We start from the raw sequence: 27,658 nt of genomic DNA on the forward strand, positions 1-27,658 counted from the left end.
CACATCCCCAAAAGCATTTACTTCCAGTAGCAAAGAATTTGAGCTCCTGCCAATGTTCAGTTCATTGAGTATTGGTGAATCACTAGGTGTGTGAGGCTGTGCTCCACTCTCTGGAACAAAGATGATGAAAAACAACTGTGAAGAAATGCCCCTCATTGATAAAACCAAACCATAGAGCCCTATACTTTTCAGAGTGGGAAATTAGGAGGATGGAAATTGTAACTGCCCAAGCAACCCTGGATGTGTGTAGTCCCTGGAACCATAACAGGCCCCTCACCAAGCACAAGGTTACCCCCAACCTCCTCAGCCCCAGTCCTGCTGTCCCCATCTGACCCCAAGGACCAGAACAACTGCTTAGGCACCTTGCTGTATTTCCCTCCCAGCTCTCCCTTCCCACTTCCCACAAAACACTCCCTAGACTTCCCTGCCCCTTCCTTGAATGCTTAAAAGACAGGCCTTAGCTCCTCAGACTGTCTTACCCTCTCATCTTCATCCCTCCTCCCACTGGGAAGACTCACTTCTCCCACAGGAGATAGCTGTGCTGTGTTGAGCTCCCCCAAAATGAACCTCATTCTTCAGCTGACAGCTGCTGGCCTCCAACAGAGAAGGGAGGGCTCCTTTGCATTGCAGACCCCCAGTGCTACAGGAAGGGAGCCATGACCTTCATACATCAAGAGTTACTATTTGTGGTGACAGGAGGGCTGTGCTCTTTCTCATACAAGTATGAGGAGCTAACCATCTAGCAGGAAGGATAGGACAGTGCAAAAGCAACTCAACACATAGTATGTAAGTCCACTCAGTGGCAGTGATAAAGTGTTAGGAGGACATAAATGAGGGAGAAAACATTTTGGGGGGATTGTTGATGGAAGGCTTTAAGAAATGAGAGGCATCTGAACTGGATGTTAAAGAATGAGGAAGGTTTCCTTAGACAGAGATGGGAAACATGATCAGCCAAGAGAAACTAACCACACAGACTGGGCAATACAGGCCTACCTTGGGTGTATAAAAAAGCACACTAGGATTTGAGTCTAAATCTCTGGGTTTGAGCATACCAGAGCCATTTCTTATGGGCTTCTCAAGATTTATTAACTTTTTATTTTAAATGCGAATGAAAGTCTGTACCCACCTTAACTGTTGAATCCTTTTGCTTTTCAGGCCAGAGAAGGGGAAGTAGCCATTATTGATAAAGTCCTAGACAATCCAGACTTGACATCTAAAGAATTCCAACAATGGAAGCAGATGTACCTCGATCTTTTCTTGGATATCTGTCAAAACACCACCTCAAATGACCCATTAAGTCTTTCTTCTGAAGTAGATGCAATCACTTCCTCTCTCACACATACTCACTCATACATTGAAACACATGTGTAAGTGTATTCTGTCCTCTGGCCATCTGGTACCTTCTGGTACTTTGATCAAGTATATGAGGTAGTTTTATATCAGTGTGTGGAACACTTGACAAGCTATACTTTAATGTTACCAAACTATATGAAACAAACCATATATGGTCATAATACCACTGTCTTTAATGAGCATTTGTATATTTTATATGCAGTTAGTGCTCAGCTTATGTTTACCATGTGCAAAATCAACTGTCTTCAATGACTTAAAATTAACTTTTGCAAACAACTCTGAAGACAGGTGGTCTTCAAGTAGTAAAACCACAAAAAGGCAGTTTTCTATCTAAGGTCATCTTTTCTCCCTTTAAGTTAATTTTATATAAACAAGACTTCAAAAGTAAATCACATTTTTTCAGGTGCAGACATCCTTGTGGGTGGGAAAGAATTTAAACCTTTTTTATATTTATTAAAATGTTCTAAGAATTTTCTTAAACATTGCACAAAGTTTAATGCTGTAGTTTTATTTTTGTGAAATGTAGATGTGCATACAAGAGTTAAGCAAAATAGAGGAGCATCAACATAAGAAAAGTTCAGGTATCTAATATTCGTCTTAACAGTCTGTTAACTTGTGAAAGCTGGTTAATGGAAATACTATTCCAAATCTATGGGGACACTTAATGGTGTATCAGGGCAAAGCTTTGTAAGATGTTTTTGTAACTAAGACCAAAATTGAAGATAGAGCTGCTTTATTTTCTTGGTTTAAATCTTCCTTTATTTTTGTAGTGATGAAATGCTGATTGTGTACAGAGGAATTTGAGAGTGGATTTTGTAAAACACAGCTAATTCACCCAGAAAGGCAGCTAACAGATATATATATATATATATATATATATATATATATATATATATATATATAGAATTTCAGCCCAACTCATGTTTTTAAACTCCAGCTACTAAAAAACAAGGGATAAACAGAAATGAATCAACTTTCCAGTTAGTTTCCAATTTTCCCCCAGTCCATTAATTACACTTATGTAATTATATTTAAGGCAGGAAAGTAAAATACATTTAGATACAGGCCAATGTGTGTTCTAATACAGAAAACAATGTTGAAAAATAAAAATGTGCCTCTCTCCTGAGGAGCAAGAGGATAATGGTCATTCAGAAATATATTACACTGAATTATATGAGAGAAAGAATTTATAGAGGTTTTTCCTAGCTTCATGAATTGTTCTATAGAGTGGATGAAGTCTGTGAAAAAGTCCTCTTCATATATTTTTCATTTATAAGTATCTCGTTTTTGAAAGTGATCACAGCATGATAATGACTGTGCTGCTTTTTAGTGTCTGGCTGCATAACGTACAAGTCACAATTTGCTGTTTTTTTTTAGGAGGAGGAAGGGACCCTCCTTTACTATTCTATATTCTAAAATCTACTTCTAATCAGCTTTATACTGTTGCCTGTACAGCTCAGTGAATGTACTTTCATCTCTAAGAGTTCAGATATATGCCAGTGAATATTTTTGCTGTAGAGGAGAAAGTAAAAACTCCACAGCAGGGATCTTTTTCTTTGCTTTTGAAACCAACATTGAATCACTATCGTTTTGCAGACTTTGCACACTGTACAGGAGAGTGGCCTTTCTACAGCACATTTTCAGTAATCCTATATTTAGTCAAAATGGATGAGAAATCACGTATTAATGTTTGTATGGAATTTTGGGTCTAGTGTAATATTTTTATCATTTAAAAAAACCTATTTGTAAAAACATTTATTTACTGCATGGATATTGACGTACATTAAATTTGTGGAATTTTGTATATGTAAAAACAACAACAACAAAAAAAAACAAAACCTCTTGTCCTAAAATGAAGTGTGCTTGTTACAGGTGTTTAGACTTGTTGATGTTTACTAGACCAAATGTGTACATTCATTTAAAAATATCTGTATCTGATGGATGTGTCATGAATACAGCGGCAAGGTTATGCCCTGTAAACAACGAGCAGTTGATGGAAAGACTAGCTGTGTTACTACTAAAGCAGCTTTTACTTTTGTAAAGTCAGCTCTGTTGTTTTAAATGGTAAAAATTAAACTAATGAATTTTAAAAGACTCGTGATTAGCTTAGCATGAAAGAGACCTTTTAACACTATATTTATCTGTACATTTTATTGCATTAGTTTCAAATCTAGGAGAGAGGCAGTACTGTAAACTGAAGTGAAATAAATTTAGCTCTTAATGAATCCTTATAAAGCACCTACTTTATTCATACAGAGTCCTCACCACATTTCTTTGAGACCTAATCACAGAGCCACCGCCCCCTACTCCCTTCTCTAGTCGGGAGCTCTAACTTTGCCACTCCATCCGCAGTACAAGCCAGAAGCAGCAGCTGTTCAGTGTGTGCCAGTATCTTTTCTGAGACCCTGCAAAATCAAACTCCTTTCCCGTTTAGCTGACACAAACTTGAAAATTTCACCTACTCTTCTTTCCTTTCTGCTGATTCTTGGGAGGTTGGGGTGGGGAAGGGACCGCCAAAAGTGTGTGTGTGTGTGTGTGTGTGTGTGTGTGTGTGTGTGTGTTACAACTATAACCTACTGGCATGTCTGCATAATGAACTTTTAAAGAAGATGAAAGAAAAAAAAATAAAGAAGATGAAAGAAATAGGATTGGGTTTTGCTAGATGTTCCACATAACCCGAAGAACCTGATTATTATGGCTAAGGACTGCTGAAATAAAACTGAAAACCAATGATCTGCCTAAAGCCAGGGCAAAAGCAGGCCAGGGGTAAGGATGAGGGACAGAAAAACTTAACGCAGGCCACTTTCTCAAAAACAAAACAAAACTTAGAGATTTTTTTCCCCTTCTCAGTTCTACATTTATATTAAACCATCAGAGCAGAAGCATACATAGTTCTGAATCCTGAAATCATAGTTCTCCTTATAATGATTCCACACTATTTACTGAAGGCACTTTCCTTCTCTATTTATTCAGATAATGCCATCTTTTCCGACTATTACAACCCGTATAGCTAACAATTTTCTGGGTTTTGCATATAACTTCTTGCGGCACATTTTTGGCCTTGTTTGTTTGGCACAAAAGGAATCACTGGTTAGCACCCAGGGAAACACTTTAACTATCAGAGGGACAACAGGGTCGTATTGTATTTTTAAAAGTCTACCTCTAGACCAGCATGAGCCGTCCCAGAAGTGCTCAGCTTAGGGGGAATGTTCTTGCAGCAAGGTCTCGTGTGCATCCTTAAACTTCAGAAGCCGCTCTGCCCCCCCAGTCCCGTTCTTAGGGCAAGCCCACGCGTCACTCTGTAAGCCTGCCCAGGCGCGACTTTCTCTCCTCCGTCGCCGAAGACCGCACTACCCCATTAAGCCCAGCACTAAATCCGGCGCCCCTGCGCGCCCGCCCTCCCTCTCCTCGTCCCCGCCCTCAGCCAGCTGCAGCACCGCGCACTGGAGGCCGCTCCAGGCCCAGGGTAGCGCGCAGCCAATGTCCTCCCAGCGGTCCAGGTCGAGGTCGTAGCCCACCACGTTGCGGGTAGGCACCTGCCTCGACTCCCGCCACTTGAGGCCGCCCAGCAGCAGCGCCGTCTCCTCCACCACGGCCAGCCCGTAGCAGAAGCGATCGTAGGGCAGCGGTCGCAGCCGGGTCCACTGGTCCGTGCCGGGGTCATAGCGTTCGATCTCCGAGAAGGGCTCATAGCGCCCCAGAAAGGCGAACACCGCGCCGCGCAGCACGGCCATGTGGTGCCCGAAGCGGGCGGTGCTCATGGGCGCCCTCTTGCTCCACGCTCGCTCCCCGGGGCCGAGGGCGTACACGTCCCGGAGGCTGCTCGCGCCGCCCTCGCCGCTTCCCGCCTTGCCCCCGGAGATGTACACGACGCCACGGTCCCCGACGGCCCCTGCGTGGCCGTGCAGCGCCCGCGGCAGCGCCGCGGCCGCCGTCCAGCGGTCCCGGCGCAGGTCATACATCTCCACGGACGCCAGCGCCTCGCCGTCCGCGCCCAGACCCCCGACGGCCAGCAGCCCCTCGGCCACCGCGCCGCACCAGAAATGGGCCCGCGCTTCCCGCATAGCGGGCAGCGCGGTCCAAGCGTGGAAGCGCGGGTCGTAGCGGTGCACCTCCGCCGTGACCGGCCGCGGGCCATCGGCCAGCGGCGAGGAGGCGGCCTCCGGGGGGCTCTCCCCGCCCAGGACGAACAGGAAATTGCCTGCGGTGCACACGCTGTGCCCCAGGAGCGGTGCAGGCAGCCGCGTGAGACTGCGCCAGCGGTGGTTGTACACGTCGAAGGCCAGCACGTCCTGGGTGAGCTCCCAGTCCTCCTCCTCTTCCACCTGCTCCTCCTCCTCCTCCTCCTCCTCCTCTTCCTCCTGGGGCTCCGGCGCGGCGCCCCTGCCCCTGGCTACCCTCTGGGGGACCACGACCTCCTCGGTCACCGCCTCCCGAGCCCTGCGCCCCCCTACCAGCAAGATGCGGGTCTGGGGACTGCGGACGCTGGTCTGCTCGCCCTGCAACAGCGGCTGGCGGGAGGGCGCCCGGTGGTAGTTGAGGGCCTGGATGATGAGGCCCTTGACCCGCGCGGGCAGGTCGAGGCCAGAGCCCGAGTACACGCGCCGCAGCACGTCGGCAGGGACAAGGCCGAAGCGAACGCGCTCGAGCAGCGAGGTGCAGTGGGCCAGGCGTTCGGCCTCGGGCTCCTGCCGCAGCCAGGCCAGTGCCAGGCCCAGCAGCCAGGCCTCGGGCACCCGCGCCAGGTCGGCGGCACCCAGCAGAGCCTTCAGCGACGTGGGGTTCAGCTCCAGCAGCCCCGCGGGGCCGGCGCCGCGCAGCAGCAGCTCCCTCAGGTGGCGCGCGATACAGCGCTCCGCGGCGCCCAGCGTGTGCAGCAGGCCGAAGCGCGCCGCCACGTTGGCGGCGAAGCAGCAGTTGTCGGGAGCCAGCTGGCGCTCCAGGTAGCGGCCGCACAGCGCCAGGGCCTCGGTCACCTGTAGGTAGCTGGCGGCCTCCAGCGTGTCTTCCACCGTGTCCATGGAGAGCGGCAGCCAGGCGGTGTAGATGAAGTCCAGCAGGCGCTGCAGGCCGGCCGCCGACGGCACGTGCAGGTGAATCACGCTTGCCCTGGATTCCCGGGTGTGGCTCTTGAACAGGGCCCTGAAGTAGTCGCTGGAACACGCCAGGAGCGACCTGTGGGCCGGGAACTCGCTGCCCTCCGCCTCCAGCGTCACGTCACACAGGAAGCCCTCGGCGCGCAGGGCCTGATAGCCGGTGAGCAGCGCGCCGCCATGAGCTTTACAGTAAGACAGGAAATAACTCATGGTGCCCAGGCGGGAGGCGGCCGGGCCGGCGCGGGGGCCCACCGGGGACGGCCAGAGGCATCGCGGGGCACCCGGCCCCAGGACCGAGTCCGCGAGCCCCAGAGCCCCTAGCGGGGGCCCATTTTGCCTGCTCGGCCGAAAGCCCCGGGCACCTTCAACCGGGCCTGCAGATACCCCTGTACTCTCAGAGCAAACCCGGTCGGGCGATGGTTTCCAGAAGCTGCTAGTTGCGCAGGGCACGCAGTTGGGAGGCTTCCGGAGGGAGCGGGGTTTGCTTTGGGCGGCTGCCGAGGCTGCCAGCGCGTTCCCCAAAGCGCCCTCCCCGTCCCCGTCGGGGGAGCCCACACCTGCGCGCCGGGGGCACCATCACCTGGAAGGGCCGAGCTGCGGGGGCACTGATTCTGAGGGGTGCCCGATCTCCGACGGCGCTGATGCGCGGATGTGGCCCGGCTCGGGGCGGCCCGGGAGCGCGGGGCGAGGGCTCTGGCCTCCCGGGGGTGGACGAGGAGGACGGGCGCTGCGGGCACCCGCGAGGGCCGGGGACAACTGCGTATGGGGCGGGGAGGGGGGTGAGCTTGTTCCGCCCGGAGGATCAAATCAAAGCCTGGGGGATTAAGGAGGGGGGGCGCGGGTCAGCGCGGCGAGTCGGAGGCATGATCGGGCGGGCGCCGTACATAACATGCCGGTAGCTCACCGCGACAGGAATAGCGCGCGGCTTCGGCCTCCGCGGCCCGCCCCGCCCCGCGCCCCGGCTGCTGGCCGCGAACCCAGGGCCGCGGCGCTGGAGGGAGCGCCCCGGGCCCGGCCCCGACTGCGGTGACCCGACGAGCCGCCGCTCACCAGGGGCTCTCGGGAACTCGGCCAGGGCTGCGGGAGGCGCTCACTGGAGCGGCGCGAGTCTCCGGCGCCCTCGGACCTGGTGGTGTCTGGGGGGAGGCGGCCGGCCGGGCGGGGGGGGGGATGTCGACCCCAGGTGCGTTGGCGCCTGGGAAAGGAGCCCCGGGCTCAAACTCGCCGCCTCGAGAGGGGCCCTAATTCATCCGGCGGGGGCGGGGATTACGCGGCGACTTTGCGCGCCGACACCCAGGAGGCCGCTGCGCGCAGAGGAGCTGCGGGCGGGAACCGCGCCGGGGGCCCGGGCTCCCTGCCAGCGGCGCTCCGGACCGTGCCCCTCACCTGGACTCACCCTTGCGAGATGCTGGGCCTACTCTGCGCCCTGCCCGAGGCGGCCCGCGTCTCCCGGGCTGGCCGCTCTCACGGTCTGCGCTGGGGAATTTGCTCCCACCCCCGCTCCCTGACCCCAGCCGAGCTCTCCCTTCCTGTTCTTGGATCCTGCCCAACCCATCCCTTGGCAAAGTGGACAAGGAAATTATAGGTGACTTGGGTTTTCTGCCTTTGAATGACCACTTCCTTTAAGAAAATAATTCGTTCCAGTTTCTCTCCCTGACTTTCCAGACTGTGACCTAATTACTGCCTGCTGCATCCTCAACGCGGTGACGAGATAATGGGCAGTAAGGTCGCAGAGCTGGGGACAAGTTCGTCGGGCCCCTTTTCGTGAAGTTATTTATAAGATGCACCGAACACAGAAATGATGACTAAAACTGCCCAATCTTGAGACATTAGGAAAGCATTTCTCCATCTCCTCCATCCTGCTCTTAAATAACTAAATGATTAATATAACTGTTCTTTCTTGCCAATTTGGAGCTTCTGTGTTTTGCTTTCATCTAGAATTGATTTTTCTATTTTCTAATGCAACCCCTCTGGCAATCTGCTTTAAGTGAACCATTTGAGGGCATCTGAAATAACTCTCATTTCTGACAGTTGGGATGGTGTTTCATAAGAAAAAAAAAAGTCCAAGGAAGTATAAAAATGTATCGTTTTCTGCCTCGTATGCCATCCGTACTTACAAGGTCTCCAATTAGAATTCTTGAAGTGCATAAAAATATTAGTAAAATGATCCTGCTTTCTTGTCAAAGATGGAATTGCTTTATGACTTAAATTAGCCAAATTATAAAATGCAGGCAGAGGCTCAAGTTAAGGGCTTGCTTAAACTCCAGAGGCTAAAAATACTCCAATTTGAATTCCTAATGTTAAAACTACAGATGGATTCAGGCGGGTGCTGGTTGGTTTTTTTTTTTTTTTTTAAGTACTAAAATTCTTAGTTCGAAAATAAAATACCACTTTGGTTCAGTGTGCACAGATCTGAATGGTGAAATTAAATGGCCTTTACTCGACCTAAAAGAAATTTGCTAGAAGGGGCATTGCAGATCATTTAGCCAAACTCTCTCCTTTTTCTCTGCAATTTCTTGTATTTCTTTTCAGACAAATGTGGCAAATGAGCCCCAGAGAGAGTACAATTTGTCTGGGTGACTTGCATATTGAGTTACAGAGTCTGGACGGGAATCCAGGGCTCTCTCCCCACTATATTATGTGACCCTGTATGATAAAAATAAAATAGTGCAACACACCATCAGATTGCTTAAACCTAATTTCAGAGTGATAAAGTTTGAATACAGTTTTTTAAACAGATTTTTTTAACCCTCAAATTGATCACATCTCTTCAGATCTGTCCATCATCATACATTCAGGTTGAATCCAAAGTGTCACACATACTCGAGAATAAAGATGCTGTGGAAGGCTTTACATCTTGACATCAAAATTCAATTGTACACAACAAGCAGGTGTTCGTTGCTGGCACAACATGCCACCTTTACGTACTTTGCTGTTGAGGATACGATGAACTGTGTTAACAGAAGAAATTTTCATATTGGATGTGTTTCCAAGGTTTTGTCTAGAAATGTAATTATCAGTCCATCCAAGAACATTCTTGTCCTTTGAGTAACGTTTGTGGAAAGGATCAAGATTTTAATTTTTGTGCAACTGTAAGTATGCTAAATAACATTTCAGTGTGTGCTTTCTTAGTTGCTGCGATAGATGTATGTCTTAAGTTGGATGCCCTAGAAGGAAGCAGCCTCTGCAACCCAACCTGAAATGCATGGTGATGAGCACATGTGGTAGGATACAATCCTCACGTTAAAAATGATCTGCTATGGGGATCCCTGGGTGGCACAGCGGTTTGGCGCCTGCCTTTGGCCCAGGGCGCGATCCTGGAAACCTGGGATGAAATCCCACGTCGGGCTCCCGGTGCATGGAGCCTGCTTCTCCCTCTGCCTGTGTCTCTGCCTCTCTCTCTCTCTCTCTCTCTCTCTCTCTCTGTGACTATCATAAATAATAAAATAAAAATTTTAAAAAAAATTTAAAAAAAATGATCTGCTATGAGTGGCCTTCCCTCTTTAGACTATAAGCTCCCCAAGGGCAAGGACTGTTTCTTGATTTTTTTTTAACCTCTAGCCCCTATCACAGTCCTTGGTGTAAGTATCGTTTGAGTTGAACGGATCTGGGGAATGGTACCTAGTGGGAGGTGTAAAGGGTTATTAAGAGGAATTTGACTGGGACAATTAGTTTCTTATCTCCTGTTCTCTTTCTTCCCTTCACATGGCTGGGGTTGAAGACACATCCTGGTCAGCTGTGAGCTAACAACCCTAGGAATCAAATAAATGGGTAACTGTCAGTGGTGCCTCACTGGACCCAATGCTCCTGAGAAGCTCAGACCACCTCATAGGGCCCCCACTGCAGGCCACTGCTGCCGTGCAGCCTGGGTCCTTCACCCAGATCAGCTGCACACAGCTCTCGAATCTAGTCAGACGTGCTACTGCCTCTCCTCGCTGGATAAGGGGCCCCAGAGCCCCCTGCAGCTGCTCTGTGCCTCAGTTCATACGGCTGGGCTTCTCCTGACAGCCCAGCTACACACCCCAGCATGCCTGGTGGTGAAATTTGCCCTGAACCCCTAACCCCTCATCAAGACTGTGACCTGCTGTCAACATTCCCTTCCATACATCTGCCCCTCCTGTGAGAGAACCTAGAGCTGAAGCCCTCCAAGCACCCACCTGACTTTAAGGTGGCACCACTAGGAAGCCATGATGCTCCCCTTGGCCTCAATCAGTCCTGTCTAGCTCAACCTAAGTTTCTTTTTTTTTAACCTAAATTTCATAGTTGTCACCTCTAAAAGAATTGTGTATGTTTTAAAAAGTAAAAAACTGCAAATATCCACGTATAAGAGACACACATTTTTTTTTTTTTTTTGCAAATGCAATGTGCTTTCCTTGGTGACAGCTTTATGGAGATACAGTACACATGCCATACAACTCACTAATTTAAAGTGTACAGTTCACTGGTTCTTAGCATATTTACAGTTACGCAACCAACACTGGAATCTAATTTGGGGACATCTTCATCCCCTCATACAGAAACCCTGTGCCCTTTAACTAGGCTTCTCTATACCATTAGGCCCCCAGCCTTAGGCAAGCATTAATCTACTTTCTATCTCTGCAGTTTCTGTGCATTTCATATAAATGCACTCATACAATACTTGGTCTTTTGTGACTCATTTCTTTGACTTAGCATGTTTTCAAGGTGCAGTCATTGTAATGCACTTTTGAGGAAGAAAATGATTATGAATAGTAATAACATTGGGAACCTTTTCTCAAAACCACAAAACTCTAAAATATGCCTATTTGATATTTAAGATACAGTTTTTGGAAAGTTATCTGCTTATCTATCATTGGCTGCTTTCAATCCCAATATGCTTCCTTCCAATGCATGGTTTCTGGCAGTCTCCATAGAAAGCCTACAATTAGGAATGGACACATGTATGTTAGCTAATTGTGAAAACATGGTTATAAACAGTAACACACACCCAGTAGAGAAAAACTCCTCTGTTACCTTCACCCTGTTCCAAGACCACTGTTTGTGTACATGAAATGTATTTTATCTTTGTGGCATGCAGTTCAAGTGAAAGAATTTCAAGGGGCATTGTGTGTCTGTGTGTTTGTGTGTTTTAATCACGTGATTTTGGTGTTCTGCCCCAGCTGACAGTCTAAGAAGCACCATAGCAGTGAGGAAGGACTCAGCTTTGGGGTCAGACAGACCTGAGTTTCACTTCCAGATCCGCCCCATGTGACTTTAAGCAAGTAACTTAGATTTTTTTTTTTTTGGTTTTTTAGAAATTTATTTTTTTAAGTAACTTAGATTCTTTAAGTGTAGTTTTATTGTTTTTAAAAGGAAGATAATAACTATACACTCATAACACTGTTAAAATTAGATTATATATACATATATGTATATAATGTATATATATGTGTGTATATATATATGTATATATATATGACTGCTCGTGGCATAAGTACACGTAGCAGATGTGAGTTTTTCCTGCTTTTCCCTCCCTTGACTAAAGCTTTCTGAAAATTTATAACCCCACAGCCTAAGTACACAACAAGTGTAATAGAGTAGTGGTTTTCAGTGGTCCTCCTGCACTATCGCCTAGGAACCTGTTAAGAAGTGTAAATTCTTGGCCGCACCTCAAACCTATTGCATCAAAAGCTCCAAACAGTGGGGCCCAGCGATCTGCTTCTCTAAGCCCTTCCAGTGACATGAAGCACTCAAAAGTATGAGAACCACTGTCATAGAGCATTGTTAATTTCTGCTACATCCTGAAATCACCATTCTCAGTAGCAACTTGTTCTGGGTGTGATGACAACATTTTCCAAAGAGAGGAAGCCCACTAGCTCCAAAAGGTCAGAGGTCAGAGACCCGGATGGGAAAAATTAGTGGCCTCTGCCTCATGTCATATGACCGGTCATATTAACAAAAATAGATTGTGGACTTGTTTGCCCTTTCATACGCCTACAAGATGTTGATATTAAGAACGTATCACTGGAGCATAAGATATGATAACCTGCTAAGCAACATATTTTCTCAAACACCTGATTGAATACTCAAATCAGAAGCCCTGATTTCCTATCTGGAGCCACATTTTAAGAGGCTCTCAGATGAATCACGAGATGTCCAAAGAGGCCAGCCAGAAGGAGGAGAGGGTCTGGAAACATTCTTTCTTTCACAAAGGAAGCAGGTAAAGGAGGTGAAGATTTTAGGCTAAAACAGAAGAATCCTCTAGTGGTTAAAGAATCTCTGTTGTCAACTTTCTGAAAGGCAAGAGAGACAAAAGTGGTCTTGTGGCTACGGAGGGAAGACCCTAGGAACAGGAAGTAGAAGTTACAAAGAGAAATTTGGCCACAGCATAAATGAGAACCTTCTAGCGATTTGGATCCTTGAAAGAAAATGTACAAATAGAAGTAGAATATACCAGGCCATACGAAGAGTTGCCTGAACCTTGAAGAATATCGGGGACTCGTCCAAGGTGACCCAGCAAACCTTGTCAGAGCCCCACCCACGCACAGCCAACCCAGCCATTTTTCCTCCCAGCAGCCAGCGCCTGCGTCTCTTTGTGGGCAGGACTGCCTGGGCCCCTGGAGTCCGCCTTGCCAGTGCACCTGAACAAAAGCAAAAGTACCCAAAAATTTACATCTCCTGAGGGCCACCCTTGACAGCTCCATTTCCAGGTGTGACCCACACTGTTCCCAGAGTTCCCCCTAAAGGATTGAGCCAAAGCTACCTTCTGTGGCTTGGTGACTTCCTTCCTTTCCCAGTCTCACCTCCCTACCTATTTTTTTCTGGGAATACTTCCTAATAAATGACTTTCACAAGGGTCCTCATCTCAGAAGGAACGTCTGCCTCTGGGAAACCCAGAACAAGCTATATAACTGGGAAATTTCTCAGACACAGCAGATGTGCTGTGTGGATAGATGTGTGTATCTGGTGGCACAGCAGGCCTGGAAGTCAAGACAGCCTGATGCCAGGGCTGGACATCTCCACTCCCACCCAGGTGGGCTGTCAGGGCTCTTGCAGAGAGCTCAGTGAACTCCAGGGACCTTCTAAACCCAGAATGCCACATTTTCGTGCCACTGGCCCCTTAAGCCTCCTCTGCAGGTGCCGTCTAAGTTCGACCTTTACCCGAAGTCTTTGTTCTATAGGATTGATTGGGTTCCTCAGTGCCACGCCCCCCACCTCAGGCTGGCTGGTGCCCACTGGCCTCACCACCTCTAGCTTCCATCCGCAGCTCATGTGCTGCCTTGAACAGCCCAGCTGTTTCCTTCCAATTCTCCTCTCCTTCTTATATGGAATGGCCTCGTGTCCCTTCACCCAACAACAGTTCACAGCTGATGTCCCACTTTCATTTGTGTTCGTGCATGTGGCTTGCCAGGCTTGGCTGCTACTGCGCTTTGCCACTAAAGGGGCAGTTGATGACTCTGATAACTTTCTCTTAAATAAGAGCGGTATGAACCATCCGTGGTTCTGATCAGGTGGTTGGAGACTGCTGGAATCAGAATCTGCAGAGCTCATTAAAATGCAGGTTCCTGGGCCACACCCCAGACCAATTGGATCATAATCCCCAGGCACAGAGCAAGGACATCAACCCTTGTGATAAGCCTCCTGGGTGTTTCTAACTCACTCTGAGCCTGTGCTACTCACAGTGTGGTCAGCTGACCCACAGCACAACCTCACCTGGGAACCTGTTAGAGATGCACATTCTCAAACCCGGTCCCAGACCTCCAGAATCAGAAACTCTGGGGACAGAACCCAACCATCTGTGCTTTATCAAGACCTCCAAGGGATTCTAGTGCAGCCTAAGGTTTGAGAAACATTGTTCTCAGGTTCAAGAACCGCTCATGTAGAATTTTCAATTCGTTCATTCGAAAATATCCTGTTTCATATGTGGTAGGCAGTGATGGCACAATGGTGGCAGGTCCTGCCCTAGAAAAACCTCATCCTTAATGGATTCCATGTCATGTCAGTGCTTCTAGATTCCCAAGAAAATTCAGCCTTCTTGATCCTTTTCACTAGGTTTTTGCCACTTCTACCTCATTTGGCAATAAGCTGTCCACCAGCTCCCAAATGACTATTGCTGAGGTCCACTCTGGGGCTGGCAAAGGGGGGTCCCAGAAGAGGAAGGAATGCACCGTATCAGTAGATCACACCCTGCACCAGGCCTGCAATCACATCACAATGAATTGGGTTGGCTCTTAGCATCTGATCCCAAAGCACCAGCTGTCAACCACTTACAGATGTGTACAGACAACAAAACCCATGGCTTTTGATGGTTGGGCGTTCTTCAGAAAGATGAAACAGCATTCTGATGTCAACATCAGGGTCTCTTATGCATCTTTCAAAATGGCTGCATAGTACAGACCAAGTCACACAATGGAAAGTGGTTCAGATATGTCATCTGAGCACGACCAGAAATAAAATAATGGAACACCTTTGGGGTGGTAGTAAATTCCTCCAATCACCCAGGCCTCCTTAAGGAGTTGCAGAGCTTGGGACCTCAGATGCTTTTTTGTTAACCAGCGCTCTTCCATGGAGATATTATACTCTTTCCTGAGCTTTCCCTGTATCTGACACATGGCCAACGTGTCAGCTGCGCCAATTACTTCTGCTATTTTCAGAACCTTTTTCTAATGATGCCGGTCAGTGACTAATACGGAAAATTTCTGCACAAGATCCTGCCAACAGTGGAGAGCTTACAGGATAGTTTGCTCTCAACTGCTTATAATCTTCTTAAAGGTATCCGTAACAGCCTTAAAATCTCGTGGCATTTGTCCATTTGTCAAGGAAAATTCTGCAGAAATGTCTACTAAGAGTCACCTCTACAATCATGGGCAAGAAATAGTAATTAGACAAGTGATTGTTCTCTGAGCAGCGTTGAATGCTGTCACTCAGGAGGTTCCAGTTTGAATTCCAAGCAGGAGACATTTCCCACTAGAGCAATCATCTGATTGCCTGCTCTGCCCTGCCCTCTCACCCTGCAAAGAGCACGTTACCACCAGAGTTATGAGTTCATGGGGGCAAGAGTGGTATTTCCAGAGTAAGCTTGTACAGCTTACTGTACAAGGTCCACACACCACCATTCTAGAGGCAACGAGAATAACTCTGGCCTCAGCCTCCTTTAATGGTTCGGTACAGATGGCACCAGCCCTCTCCCTGGAGATGGTGGGAGAACCTAGTATTACCCCAGTAACTGTGAAGAAATGCAGAAGACTTAGATCTCTCCTAGTAACTCCTTGTTCCAATGTCTACATCTGCTGATGCCCCCATAGCACTCAGGTTTTGCCTCCTGGGGCTGTTCACTGTTTTCTATTGTGTTCTCATGTTCTCACCCATCTGTGGATGAGAAGCCGCTAAGCCTTCATTCTCCCCCCTTGATTTCTCATACAACCTGTGGGAAACTAAGAAACTTTTACAGAAGACTGGGGTAGGATGGGCACACAGCACAACGTAGAGTAGCAGATAAAACCCATACCTATTCCAGTTTTTTAGAATTGCCAACACCTGCCAATTCATGCTCTCCAGGGACCATTATGCCACATAGGACCCTGTCTCCTTCCTTCTCCTCTCCTGCCCCACGAACCCCCTGTCTCCCAGACTGGTTTAGAAATCCAAAAGACATGTCATTTCACTGTTGAGAACATTTCAGCTTTCTCTTTGTGGCACTTTTGCCTGGCCAGACCTGACCATGGTGTGTGCATGCATGTGTGTGTGTGTGTGTGTGTGTGTGTGTGTGTGTGTTAAAGTATACATAACATAAAATTTATCCTTTTAACCATTTTTAAGTGTACAGTTTAGTGGCATTAAGTACATTCACATTGTTGTGCAATCACCACCACCATCTATCTCTGGAACTTTTTCATCATGTCAAACAAATTCTGTATACACTAGACACTAACTCCTCAATTCTCTCCCCCCCCCCCCAGCCCCTGCTACCTCTACTTTCTGTCTCTAGGAGTTTGACTATTCCAGGTACTTCATACAAGCAGAGTCATATAGTATTTGGACTTTTGCGTTTGGCTTATTTCACTTAGCATAGTGTCTTCAGGGTTCATCAATGTTGTAACACATGTCAGAATTTCCTTCCTTTTTATGGATGAGTAATTTTCTGTTGTATGGTTAAATTACATTTTGTTTGTCCATTCATCTGTCGATAGACATTTGAGTAGTTTCCACCTTCTGGCTATTTGTGAATAATGCTGCTGTGAACCTGGGTGTACAAATATCTCTTATAGTCTCTGCTTTCAGTTCTTTTGTGTATATACTCAGAAGAGGGATTGCTGGGTCATATGGTAATTTTGTTTAATTTTTGAAGAACTGCCATATTATTTTCCACAGCGATGCACAAGGGTTTCAGTTTCCTCACATCTTTGCCAACACTTGTTCTTTGTTTTTATTTTTGATAATAGCCATCCTGATGGGTGTGAGGTGGCATCCCATCGTAGTTTTGCTTTGCATTTTTCTAATAATTAGTGATGTTGAGCATCTTTCATGGGCTTATTGGGCATCTGTATATTTTCTTTGAAGAACTGTCTATTCAAGTCTTTTGTCCAGTTTTAAATTGGGTTGTTTGGGTTTTTGCTGTTAAGTTGTAAGAACTATTTATATTTTCTAGATATTAATCCTTCATGAGATAAGTGATTAGCAAATACTCCCTTCCATTCCGTGGGTTGCTTTTTCACTCTGTTAATAGTGTCTTTTGATGCATACAAGTTTTTAATTTTCTTTAAGTCCAATTTATTTTTTTCTTCTGATGCTTGTGCTTTTGGTGTCATATCCAAGAAATCATTGCCAAATCTAAATTTATTAAGACTTTCCTCATGTTTTATAGTTTTACCCCTTAATTTTAGGTCTTTGATCTGTTTTGAGTTGAGTCCAAGTTCATTCTTTTGCATGTGAATATCCAGCTTTCCCAGAACCATTTGTTGAAAATATTGTCCATTCTCCATTGAATGGTCTTGGCGTCCTTGTCAAAAATCATTTGACCATATATGCAAGGGTTTATTTCTGGGCTCTCTATTCTATTCCAGCCGTTTATGTTTTGATTACTATAGCTTTGTAGTAAGTTTTAGAGTCAGGTAGTGCAAGTCCTCCAACTTTGTTCTTTTTCAGATTATTTTGCTATTTGGGGTCCCATGAAATTCTATATGAAAAACAGGATAGAGTTTTCTGTTTCTACAAGAAACATCATTGGGATTTTGGTAGAGCTTGCATTGAATCTGTAGATGGCTTCGAGTAGTATGGCCATTTTAACAATATTAAGTCTTCTAATCCATGAACATGGGGTATCTTTCCATATAATGGTATCCTTTTTAAATTTATTTTAGCAGTGTTTTGTAGTTTTCAGTATACATGTCTTTCACCATCTTGGTTTAGTTCCTAAGTATTTTATTCTGTTTGAGGCCACTGTAAGTAAAATTGCTTTTTTAACTTCCTTTTTTGGAATGTTCGTTATTAATGCATAGAAAAGACACTGATTGTTCCCTGTTCATTTTGTATCCTATAACTTTGCTGGATGCACTTATTGGTTCTAAGTATGTGTGTGTGTGTGTGTGTGTGTGTGTGTGTGTGTGTGTGTGTAATCTTCGGACTTTCTACACATAAGATCATGTCATCTTTGAACAGAGATAATTTTACTTCATTTTCTTTTTCTTGCTTAGTTGCTCTGGCTAGAACTTTCAATTTCAGTGGAGAATGCAGGTGTCCCTGTTTTGTTCCATGATTATATCTGGGGCCTCCCTTTTATATTCAGAGAAACCTTCAAAGCATTTTACAGAAATGCCTGGGTGGCTCAGTCAGTTAAGCAACTGCCTTCAGCTCGGGTCATGATCCCTGGGTTCCAGGATGGAGCCCCACATCAGGCTCCCTGCTCTGTGGGGGATCTGTTTCTCCCTCTCCCTCTGCCCTTCCCTCTGTTCATGCTCTCTCTCTTGCTTTCTCTCTCAAGTAATTTTTTAAGTATTTTTATACATATGTCCCTGACTGACAGCCTGCACTGTGCAGAGGAGATGTGGAGTCCGGCAGAAAGTAAACACCAGGGCAGACTTGGAAATGGTCTAAACTTTGAATGCACTCCTAGTGCCTGGAAGTGATTATGTAGGAAGCATTCCCAGAAAAAATTACTAAGGTAGAGGTGAAGGGGGCCTGGGAATGAAAGGAGGCCAAAGGTACAGCAACCAGCAAATCCACAGAGGATAACTTGGGCTTAGTCCTGAGGAATCACTGGGACAAGAGAGGTTATTCCTCACAATTGTCCCCATTGGGAGCACAGGGACTGGAGTGTTGATACTCCTGGGTGTCAGTCATTGGTCAAGGGCCAAGTACCTCTGGGGACACTTCCAGCTCTTTCTTTGAACAGGCAAAGCAAAGGCCAGCAGCCGGAGACAGTCCTCCAGCAAGGAGATGCAGTTGCTGCTGTTGAGAATGAAAGCACCCCCACCAGAAGCACAAAATGGTGAAGGAAGCCAACATATATGGGTGGAGCACTGACTACATCTCCTATGCCCACATCAGACTAACAGGCCAGCAACATCTGCTTATATAGGGAGGCTCTGAGACCCCAGCATTCCCACCCTAGGAGAATACTGGATGAGTGTATCCATGGTCCCAGTATTGCCAGCTATTAATGACATCATAAGGATAAGACACATCTTACCCACATAATTCTTGACATCAAATATTGATAGACTGGTTGCCCACTAAGCACTGAACAAACTTGTCCTCAGGGGCTGCATGGCTAAGCATTGGTGACCCAAAGACACTGCTTGATGCCCAAAGATCAGTAAACATACACATCACAGGGCCAAATTGACAGGTGTTTTGAGGAAGTTGGAACACACTTTCCATCCTCTGTCCACCCACTAGGGCAGTGGTCAGCCAGCACCCCCCAACCCCCACCCTCCTGAGGGACATTGTAGACCAACCTTACTGAAGGATGGCAAGCTCTTGGCACACTTCTATCCAAATGAAACGGCATGGACCTGCCCTTTTTGTTCTGTCTCACCCTAATCTGTCCCTATCTCCCTCATTGATATTTCCCCTGAGTCTAGCAACTGGTTGCAACTCCATGGGCAACTCACCGCATCCCCCCCCCCATGCTTTTTTGCCTGCAAAAAAGATCTAATACAGTGTTAAAAGGGTGAGCTCTGCAGCCATTGTGCCGGGGTTCAAATCCTGACTCTATCACTCTCAAGTCATTTAATAAGGGACAATTTTTGTGGTCTTCCAGTTTTAGCCTTTTCATCCTGGATACACAGATTAAGGGGTAAGGAAGGTGTTAATTCATAACAGCACTTGGTACATTATAAATAATAAACATAGATGTTCCCCCTAAATTCATTAGGGAAATACACATAGCCCTAGAAAAATGACTTTCATTCCAGAATTTTCAAATATTGTTCATTCTGTCTCAGTGCAAGTACGCAAACATCTTAGAGAAAAGCATAGGGTGGCCCTTGAACTATGATATTTAATAGCAAGGATTGATTGGTACGATATTTTAAGTTACTAAGCAACCATTCATTAGTAATCTATGCTTCTGTAGGAAGGAAAAATCATTACATGGGAGGGATCAGTAGGTTCATGCCCTATAATGACATTTCTCCCAGGATCCCTCCAAGGCACTCACACTTACTTAGGGGCAGAGTGGGACCTGGAACCCAGTTTTCCAGAACCCCCTGGAATAAGATTCTGCAAGTGATGGGAAATGCTGCAACACATACACACAAAAGGCAAAAAACCAGCAGCAAGTGAGATTATCCTTGCAGTCATGTTCTCAGATCAAAATCAACAGCACAAAGGAATTTCAAAAAATACTTCTTTTTAGCCACAAACCTCCAGGGAATGAGCTCGTGTGGCATAGCAGTTTAATAGATAGTAAACACTGAAGAGTTTTACAAATTGACGTTGTAAACAGGACACATGATATAAGCCTGTGACCATTAATTGGAGGGTTCATCATCCCATGCCATGGTGACCTGGTAATGACACTCTGTGTCAGTGTTCACATTAAGGGTTGTGCAGACCAGCCAGCATGTCTTACAGTGGACTCATTGCATAATAAAATATAATGAGTACTGTTAGCAGTTTTCTTTCTTTTTTTTATTATTTATTTATGATAGTCATACAGAGAGAGAGAGAGAGGCAGAGACACAGGCAGAGGGAGAAGCAGGCTCCATGCACCGGGAGCCCGACGTGGGATTCGATCCCGGGTCTCCAGGATCGCGCCCTGGGCCAAAGGCAGGCACCAAACCGCTGCGCCACCCAGGGATCCCTGTTAGCAGTTTTCTAACATACACTGATTTTCCCCTTAAATAAACTATGCTGTTAATTTTCCCTATCTCTATTCAAAGATACAGAAATTCCAAATTTTTTACCAAAACAAAAAAAGCAAAAGTACCTAAGTCCTTTCATTCAGTAACAACCACTGCTATCACTGGGGGTTATTACTGAATGGAGCATATTTATATTCGTATAGACTTAGGATAAATAATTTTGCATGAGTGGGATCACACCACATGCTATTTTGAGGCCAAATTTTTCACTTAATTATGTTATGGGGATATTCCAAAGCAAATATATATATGGGTATATATATACCCTTTCTAATATTTGTGTAGTATTGTTTATATGAATATAGCAAAGTTTAACAAATTCTCTTCTAATAGGTATTTAGATTACTTCCTTGTTTTCATTCTTAAAAACTAAGCTACAGGGAGCATCCTTATACAAATCTCTCTGCATTGCTGTGTGATTAGTTCCTTGGGATAAAGTCCATAAACGTAATTCCTAGATTAGAAAGAATGCATTTTTTAAAGGGAGACATATATATATGCATATATATATGCATATATATATATATATATATGCAAATACAAGTCTGGAAGGGTATGAGCCAGAGTACTATCTGTAATCATAACCAAGTGAACTAGATCACTTTGTCCTCATTTATATTTTTGGTTTTCATAGGGCTATTGATATTTTTCTCCTATGTTTTTAATATACATAGAACTATCAACTAAAACCTAGTTATGGTTAAGAAAAATACTTGGGATAATCACAGGAATATAGATGAAAGGATAAGAGATAAAGAAAGTGAAAAAGAAGTGAATATATGTGGAAGACAAGTAATGATGATCCAGTATAAGGATAACTGATGTTCTCAAAATAGAGAAGCCCACTAATGAAAGAAGGTGTGCTCATCAGGATTATACCAGAAAATCTTCCTGGGGACGCCTGGATGGCTCAGTCGGTTAAATGTCTAGCTCTTGATTTGGCTCAGGTCATTATCTCAGGGTTGTGGGATTGAGGCCCATATAAGGCTCTGTGCTCAGTGAGGGAGGAGTCTGCTGGAGATTCTTTCCCCCCCACCCTCCCCACCCCCACTTATGTGCTCTCTCTCTCTCTCTCTCTCTCTCTCTCTCTCTCTCTTCTCTCTCTCTCTCTCTCTCTCTCTCTCCCTCCCTCAAATAAATCTTGAGGGAAAAAAAAGAAGAAAACCTCCCTGAAATAAAGAAATAAATGAATTTTCTTGAAAGGTAACACTTCATTCTAGGGAAATATACAGAACATTGAACAATGAAACACATTTTCTTTTTGAGTTTCAACTATGAAATAAAGACAAAAAATTCAAGTGTCCAAGAAGACAATGAGAATAGCCACAAGGGGAAATAATAATCGAGCTGCCTTAGACTTATTCATACCCATCACCCTTCAAATCTGTATGTAGGAACTTAGTCTAAGGAAGTAATTAGATGAGTTTCAAGACTTACATACAAGGATGTTTAATGGGTTATTTATAACTTTTTTCTTCAAATATGTGAAATTCAAGGAAGATTTAAATGGTAGAATACTAGGTAACTTTTAAGGTTATTTTTTAAAGAATATTTAATAACATGGGGAAATGCCCATGATTGTCAAGTGAAAGAGTCACGTTACATAAGAGTAATGACAGTATTATTCTAACTAAGTCTGTGCACATAGGGAGGAAATCAAAGACCAGAAGGATGTACATTAAAATGAAGACTAGTTATATCTAGTAGAGCATTACAGGGATATTTTTCTCATTTTACCTTTTTGCATATACCAAGTTTTCTACAATGACAAGTACTGCTTCTATACTGGGGAGAAAATGATAAATTTTATTTAAAATATAATCAATAACACTAAAGAATCTTGCCATGATGTTACTGGTAGCAAATCAGAAAGATTTCAAATGTAGAATTATGAGATTTGGGGCTTGTTTCTCTAACTAAACTTGGAAAACTTAGCTGATCCTATTTGCAAGCAATTAGCCTGGGGATGTATTGATGAAAGAAATAAAGCTTTGAAAACTTCAAGTCCTGAGCCTGCTCATGGTCATCATTAACCAGCTTTACTTGGATTATGTTTCAGATGAAATGTCACTCGGGCTGTAAATTTAAGCAGACTACATTAGATGGGAATATAGAACATCTCTGTACACTTGGATGAGCTCCATTTGCTTCATGGTATGAATAAATGTATCTGTAAAATAAACCTCTGAAAAAAAAATCTAGTTTCTGACTGTTGTCAGGACATACACCACCAGTGACACGTGGTGTGCATCAAAAAATAGCATTTATTGAGGGAAAATGTATACAAGAGGAGAAGAAAGCAAGTGCAAACCTCCCGAAGTGGCATTATCCCACTCCTTACCATGACCATCGTTCCAATAGAGAGGGCCCTCCTCTCCCCAGATACTCTCTATACTGTAGTTCCAGGGTCAGGAACTATGTAACATAGTGGAAGTTTCCTGGGTGGACTAGTAGCCTCACTAGAAAGGGGAAGCCTCCAGACCCAGTAGCTGGTAGCAGCCTGTCCTTTCCTTGAGCTAATTAGACTTGCTGAGCCAGATTGTCCCTCATCTCCCATAAGTTGGGAGGAAATCAGGCCCCATAGCCATCCAGATGAGTCTTGTCATCGCTCGTGTTTGATGCATTTAGAGCTAAGACCAAGTTTCTCAAAACTACTAGATATCTGGATTGCCACACAAATTTCCTCCACCAAATAGGAAATAAGAGCTATTCTTCTATTTGGAAACCTGTCACTTGCTGTGTGGAAACCCAAGATTTCCCACAAGACCTTGCCCAAATGTCTGCCCATCCAAAGTCCTCCCTTCCATTCGCAGCTAAAAGTGAATTCTTATCTTGTGGTCTCCAGTTGGAGGCTCTTCCAGCTTCCACACTCCAGTTGGATGACACCAGTGATGGCTTCTGAGGCTCACTCCAGCTCCTTGGTGGCCTCTTCTGGTGATATTTTTTTTTCCTCTGGTGATATTTTAAATTTCAAAACCATTTTAGTCATTTAGTCAGCCCTTGATCTGTTATCATGAATCTGCTGTTTCTTTTATTTGAGTCTTGGGATTTTACAAAATAATTTTCCATTTCATGCATTTCATTTATTTTTTTAACTGCCTTGTTCTTCCATAGTGAAGCAACATGTTAAACTGGAAATATGCAAAAAAGATTCTCAACATTGTTATGCCCTAAAATCTATTGAACACAAAAGCCCTCTCTCAGCTCTTAGTGACCTTCCAAAAATAGTGCAGAGTTGTTTTTTTCCTTTTCACAAGAATTCCTTTTATGATAAGCTTAACATTTCTGCAAAGAAAATGTTACAATACCAGAAACTTGTAAGTTGACATTTACTTAGTTTTTACAAGAGGAATACTTAAAATTTACACAAGGCTTACATCTGAACATCTTCAAGTTTTGTAGGTATAAATCTCAAAGGGTAACTCTAAACACTTAAGGCCACTACATTTTCACAAGTAAATAGAAATGTGTCTGCATGACTAGTTCTAAATCAATATGCTCAAATCCTTGGAACTTCGCCACGTTATGATCCCAGGTAGCCACCTGCTTGCCAGGGGGATAATACTGAGCGAGCCATGTGCCCAGAGTGATTCACCCTGAGAAGCAACATGTGTGAGCAGTTAATTATTCATTTCCCCATTCCATAAAATGTGCCCATAGACTCCCTCAGGAATTTTGCATGAGTAATTTAAAGGAAGCTGCACCCTGGACCCATTCCCAGCCTTTCATTATGAGGATCGTTGTACAAAGTAGCAACATTTTACAACCCCTCACTTAATAGTGGTCCTGTTCTTCACAGTTGTCCTTTGGGAGTAAAAGAGACCGAGAGCTCCAGTGTCTTCGGCAACATGCAAAACTGTTTTTGAAAATCTAAAAACAAAACAGAACTAGAAAGTATGAAGGAGAAAATAAAAATTATTCCCATTTACACATCCAGAAGAAAATGTTAGTATCTTGGCATGTTTGCTCCCAGAGTTTCCTCCTCCCTTACCACACCCCCACCTTCCTAATCTCTTTCTGTCTTTCTTATATTTTCTTTTTTATAGAAAAACTAACCTTCTTTTGTCAACACAATACATGCATATTTCAAAGTTGACAGTAACCCACAAAACACCATCTTGAAGCAGTTATCACTGATATTAAGAAGGTTCCAGATAACTGCCTAGGCTCATGCAAAAAGATGGGTAACTAGATAGACACAGAGAGGCTTTTAAGAAAATGCTATTGTTTAAAATAAGAATAAAAGAGTTAAATGCTACTTTAATTTCTTATTTTTCTTTTGTTAAAGAAAAACTAGCCTTCTTTTGTTAACACAATATATACATGCTTACTTTGAAGAATTCAAATAGTTTAGAAGCGCATACTCCATCATATAGTGGCATATGCACACAAAAAATTAGGTAATCGATGTTTTAAATGGTTAAGTGTTTTAACATTTACATCCTTGGTGCATGCATCCAGAGAGCTGTGAGAGTGTTCCAGTGATACTTGAGAAAATTGGTTGCAGCTTTTGGATGGGTTGGGAATACATTGTTTTTGCTATTTAAAATAATAGAATATAAGCTCCCTTTATCTGAACATTTGCTGTCCCACATGTTTTCAGGAATGGATTAGATGCAGATAGCAAGGGAGGTCTGCATTCACAAAATGAATGTTGAGAGATTGAGAGGCATCTGCCAAGAATTCCTTCCCAGCGTTAAGGAGCCTGTTGAAAAACTGCCTCTTCCTTGCCTTGTTTTAGCTGCCTCCTGACACAACATGTACATAAGCCAAAAGGGGGGAAATCGTGGGGTGATGGTATGAAATACTTGGGAAAATAAATACATGAACATTTTTTTAGGATTGTTAGAAAAAAGTGTTCAAGGGAAAACTCAAGGCTGTATGGAGTGTCAGCTCAAATTCTCACCAAAAAAATAACAATGCAGAGAGAATGACAGTTTGCAACCAGAAATGATGTGAGCCAGGTTCTTCAAATAACCAGATTTTTGCAGGTCACCATCAACCACAGCCAGTCAAGGACAGGTCTAAAGGAAAACCCCTGTCCTGGTGGAGCACAACTCGGAACAGCTCCAAGCTCAGATGCCATTAACCAGGTCTCCACACAGGCCTTGACATTCTTCACAACAGCCACGAAGCAGTCCACCGATTATGCAAAGTTCAAAAGGAGTCAAGCAGCATAGAATGATCCAAGAGGAGAATTTCTTGTGGAGATAGGTGATCCGGAAAATCAGCTCTACCCTTCTGTTTCAAATATACAGAGGTCAAAACACACACATTTTCCTTAACTCGGAGAAAAGTCTCTGTAAGAATGACTTACAAATGCCCATCCGGTAAAGGTAAATTACATCTGGCCTGAAATATTCACAAAAGAGCCCCAGGCACTTAACACCAAACACAGGCATACAAAGAATTTCAGCAAGAATAATGCTTTTAATTAAGCACTTACAAACCATGGTCAGGGCATTTATTCCATGACCACATTTGTAAGCCTAGATGATCTCAGAATTCACTCAGCATATATTGAGTTACCGGAGGGAACCAATAGTAACTTTAAAGTGGAAATTATACTGTTCAGCAAACCTTGATTGCATCTGTAGCTGTAAGGAATGAGGTAATGTGATGCAGTAGTCTTTGTTTATCTCTGCCTGAAAAGTGTGTCTGTTCTAGGAATATTGGAAGTGGGCCGAGGTTAGTCCTGTCATAACAATTGAGGCCATATGTCTCGATATTGACAGATTGCTCTGTTTTCACTAGATATATACAATGGAGGCAGTTGATTCTGCAAAATTAGTATGTGAAACTATGTATTCTCTGAAGTAACTTCTCATTTCTGGATTTGGTATGCGATCACCATTTTGTTCTGTTTAAATAAACCTAACTCTATTCATAGACACAGAATTTTTCTGTCTGCACACTTAGCCTTCAAATTATTTCCTTTATTTAGAATTCCTTCCATTTTTCTCTGAAAATAGGCACATCTCTTTCAAATCCTTTTGTAACAAAAGATTTATTTATCTTAGAGAGTGGGGGAAGGGTAGAGGCAGAGAGACAAGCCCAAGCAGGCTCCCCACTGAGCATGAAGCCCAACGCGGGGCTCTATCTCATGACCCTGAAATCACGACCCGAGCTGAAACCAAGAGTCAGTCACTTAACCGATGGCCGCACCCAGTCGCCCCTCTTTCAGATCCTTTTAAACCTTGTCTTAAAACCTTCCTACACTGAAGTTATCTCTCCTGGTCTTGTTGAAGAATACTTATTGAGCTCTCACCATGTGATGGGCGCAGAGTTGTTCTCCAGAATGGGCCAGAAAGTCTCAAGATTGGCTAGATCAGAGGGAGACAGATAATATACCAAGCAAGAGCCACACAGTGTAATGGGCCCCAGATCCAAGCATCACAGGGTCTCTGTGAGCACTTGGTGAAAGGCACTGATCTCTATCAAGTCCCAGGATTTTTCCTGATGCCCTGAATGTTGCTAGTATCCATTCTAAAGACAAGACATCATGTACCCAACATTCTAAGGTCAAGGAATTTTCACAAGTTGAGGAAAGCCAAGTTGGCTTGCTGAGAGGCAGTAGTTCAGACCCATCCTATCCTCCAAATCTGCATAATTCTACCAAGAGTGGGACATGTTGGAGGACTTTTGAGTTACCGCAGTGTTCAGAAAGTGGCCAGTTTCTCTTTGCATCTGTTGAAGGGAAGAGAATCACTGGTTACACAAGTGTTGGCAGGAAAGGTCAACTGACCTTTGTCACTTGGCTACTGGCTTAGCCATTGGACTTGTCAGTCGGCCCCCAGCTTCCTTGAACAAGGGCAAAGAGAACATGCAAATGGTGACAGGGCTGAGAAAGGAGCTGGTGACAGACTTGCTTGCCTACCCACCATT

General features: G+C 44.6%; 2 protein-coding genes across 5 annotated transcripts in view; one reads left to right on the top strand and one right to left on the bottom strand.

Annotated features, from left to right (window-relative positions):
* The window catches only part of CNKSR2 (connector enhancer of kinase suppressor of Ras 2), a 273,141-nt gene extending 269,563 nt beyond the window's left edge, over positions 1 to 3,578 (top strand). For all 4 annotated transcript variants that reach the window (XM_041741834.1, XM_041741837.1, XM_041741833.1 and 1 more), the window contains one exon: positions 1,156 to 3,578. In XM_041741834.1, coding sequence (XP_041597768.1) covers positions 1,156 to 1,371 — 216 coding nt within the window. In that variant the 3' untranslated portion in view covers positions 1,372 to 3,578. The remainder of the gene's footprint in view (positions 1 to 1,155) is intronic.
* KLHL34 (kelch like family member 34) lies at positions 3,455 to 6,662 on the bottom strand. The gene has a single exon (XM_041741839.1). The coding sequence runs from the start codon at positions 6,657 to 6,659 to the stop codon at positions 4,704 to 4,706; it is 1,956 nt and encodes a 651-aa protein (XP_041597773.1). The 5' UTR covers positions 6,660 to 6,662; the 3' UTR covers positions 3,455 to 4,703.
* Between the last annotated feature and the right edge of the window lie 20,996 nt (positions 6,663 to 27,658).

Source organism: Vulpes lagopus, chromosome X (assembly GCF_018345385.1).
Source record: "Vulpes lagopus strain Blue_001 chromosome X, ASM1834538v1, whole genome shotgun sequence".
In the NCBI taxonomy this organism is placed as follows: Eukaryota; Metazoa; Chordata; class Mammalia; order Carnivora; family Canidae; genus Vulpes; species Vulpes lagopus.

Coding starts and splice junctions, on each gene's coding strand:
- KLHL34 (XM_041741839.1), bottom strand. CDS start 6,659: ATGAGTTATTTCCTGTCTTACTGTAAAGCTCATGGCGGCGCGCTGCTC.